This window comes from Calidris pugnax, unplaced genomic scaffold (assembly GCF_001431845.1).
Source record: "Calidris pugnax isolate Ruff unplaced genomic scaffold, ASM143184v1 scaffold584, whole genome shotgun sequence".
Classification (NCBI taxonomy): Eukaryota; Metazoa; Chordata; class Aves; order Charadriiformes; family Scolopacidae; genus Calidris; species Calidris pugnax.
The window spans coordinates 6367-8815 of NW_015091276.1; the positions used below are offsets into that span (position 1 = coordinate 6367).

Sequence of the window (2449 nt, forward strand, 5' to 3'; positions counted from 1 at the left end):
GCACACCTCGTGCCCCCCTCCTCCATCCCCCCATCACGCACCATCCAAGGCTGGTCCTTCACCGCCTCCTTCTCCTCCCTCCTTAGGTGCTGGGCCTTGCACGCCCCTTGCACGCCCCTTCCACGCCCCTTTGCACGCCCCTTGCACACCCCCTTGCACGCCCCTTGAACACTCCTCACACCTTCTGCATGCTCATGTCTCCGTGGTGACACTATCCTCGTCCCCCCCAGGGTGTGGGTGTGATGTTCAGGGCGTCTGCTCACCCTTGCACGCCACTTACACACAATTATACACCCTTGCACGCCCCTGTGACCGTGTCCCTGTCCCCCCCAGGGTGCGGGTGTGATGTGGGTGTACCTGTTCACCCTCGCACACCCAGTCCCTGTCCCTCATCCACCCCATCCCTGTCCCTCATGGGGCACAGGGGTGATGTTGGGGTCCCTGGACGCCCTTGCACGCCCTTGCACGCCCCCGTGACGGCGTCCCCGTCCCCCCCAGGGCACGGGCGTGATGTCCTTGTACCTGTTCACCCTCACACACCCTGTCCCCATCCCTTGTCCACCCTGTCTCCATCATGGGGGTGATGTTCACCCTCGCACATCCCGTCCCTGTCCCTCATGGGGCACGGGGGTGATGTTGGGGTGCCTGGACACCCTTGCACACCCTCGCACACCGTTGCACGCCCCCGTGACCGTGTCCCTGTCCCCCCGAACGCACAGGTGTGATGTGGGTGTACCTGTTCCCCATCACACACCCCATCCCTGTCCCTTGCCCACCCCGTCTCCATCACGGGTGTGATGTTGGGGTACCTGGACGCCCTTGCACACCCTTGCACGCCCTCGGACACCCTTGCACGCCCCCGTGACCGTGTCCCTGCCCCCCCGAACGCACAGGTGTGATGTGGGTGTACCTGTTCCCCATCACACACCCCATCCCTGTCCCTCATGGGGCACAGGGGTGATGTTGGGGTCCCTGGACGCCCTTGCACGCCCTTGCACGCCCTTGCACGCCCCCGTGACGGCGTCCCCGTCCCCCCCAGGGCACGGGCGTGATGTCCTTGTACCTGTTCACCCTCACACACCCTGTCCCCATCCCTTGTCCACCCTGTCTCCATCATGGGGGTGATGTTCACCCTCGCACATCCCGTCCCTGTCCCTCATGGGGCACGGGGGTGATGTTGGGGTGCCTGGACACCCTTGCACACCCTCGCACACCGTTGCACGCCCCCGTGACCGTGTCCCTGTCCCCCCCAGGGCACAGACGTGATGTCGGTGTACCTGTTCACCCTCACCCACTCTGTCCCCATCCCTCGTCCACCCCGTCCCTGTCCCTTGCCCACCCCGTCTCCATCACGGGTGTGATGTTGGGGTACCTGGACGCCCTTGCACACCCTTGCACGCCCTCGGACACCCTTGCACGCCCCCGTGACCGTGTCCCTGCCCCCCCGAACGCACAGGTGTGATGTGGGTGTACCTGTCCCCCATCACACACCCCGTCCCTGTCCCTTGCCCACCTCATCTCCATCACGGGGATGATGTTGGGGTACCTGGACACCTTTGCACACCCTTGCACACCCTTGCACGCCCCCATGACTGTGTCCCCATTCGCCCCAGGGCGCGGGCATGATGTCAGTGTACATGTTCCCCCTTGCACACCCCATCCCTGTCCTTCACGGGGCACGGGGGTGATGTTGGGGTGCCTGGACACCCTCGCACACCCTTGCACGCCCTCGCACGCCCCTGTGACCGTGTCCCTGCCCCCCCGAACGCACAGGTGTGATGTGGGTGTACCTGTCCCCCATCACACACCCCGTCCCTGTCCCTTGCCCACCTCATCTCCATCACGGGGATGATGTTGGGGTACCTGGACACCTTTGCACACCCTTGCACACCCTTGCACGCCCCCATGACTGTGTCCCCATTCCCCCCAGGGCGCGGGCATGATGTCAGTGTACATGTTCACCCTTGCACACCCCATCCCTGTCCTTCACGGGGCACGGGGGTGATGTTGGGGTGTCTGGACACCCTCGCACGCCCTCGCACGCCCTCGCACGCCCCCGTGACCGTGTCCCCGTCCCCTCACCCCGTCCCTGTCCCTCATGGGGCATGGGGGTGATGTTGGGGTGTCTGGACGCCCTCGCACGCCCTCGCACGCCCCCGTGACCGTGTCCCCGTCCCCCCCAGGGCGCGGGCGTGATGTCGGTGTACCTGTTCACCAAGCGTTACGCGGAGGAGGAGCTGTACCGGGCGCCGTCGGGGCTGCTGCGGCCGCGGCTGAGCGCCTGCTCGGGGCTGTCGGGGCAGTTCCTGCAGCCGCGGGGGTGGCCCCGGCCCCGCTCCCCCTCCGAGGCCTCCTCCGACGTCTCCATCCAGATGACCCAGAACTACCCCCCCGCCATCAAGTACCCCCAGCACGGGCACCTCTCCACCTCCCCCTGCTAGGGGGGGAC

At 66.3% G+C, this 2449-nt stretch overlaps 1 protein-coding gene across 1 annotated transcript in view; it reads left to right on the top strand.

The window, feature by feature from the left end:
* Positions 1-2443, top strand: part of LOC106898977 (voltage-dependent calcium channel gamma-7 subunit-like) — a gene marked incomplete at its 5' end in the record, with an annotated part of 8011 nt that extends 5568 nt beyond the window's left edge. Inside the window, 2 exons of the mRNA XM_014960595.1 lie at positions 1254-1456; positions 2175-2443. Of these exons, the coding sequence (XP_014816081.1) occupies positions 1254-1456; positions 2175-2441 (470 nt within the window). The remainder of the gene's footprint in view (positions 1-1253; positions 1457-2174) is intronic.
* Positions 2444-2449: the final 6 nt, after the last annotated feature.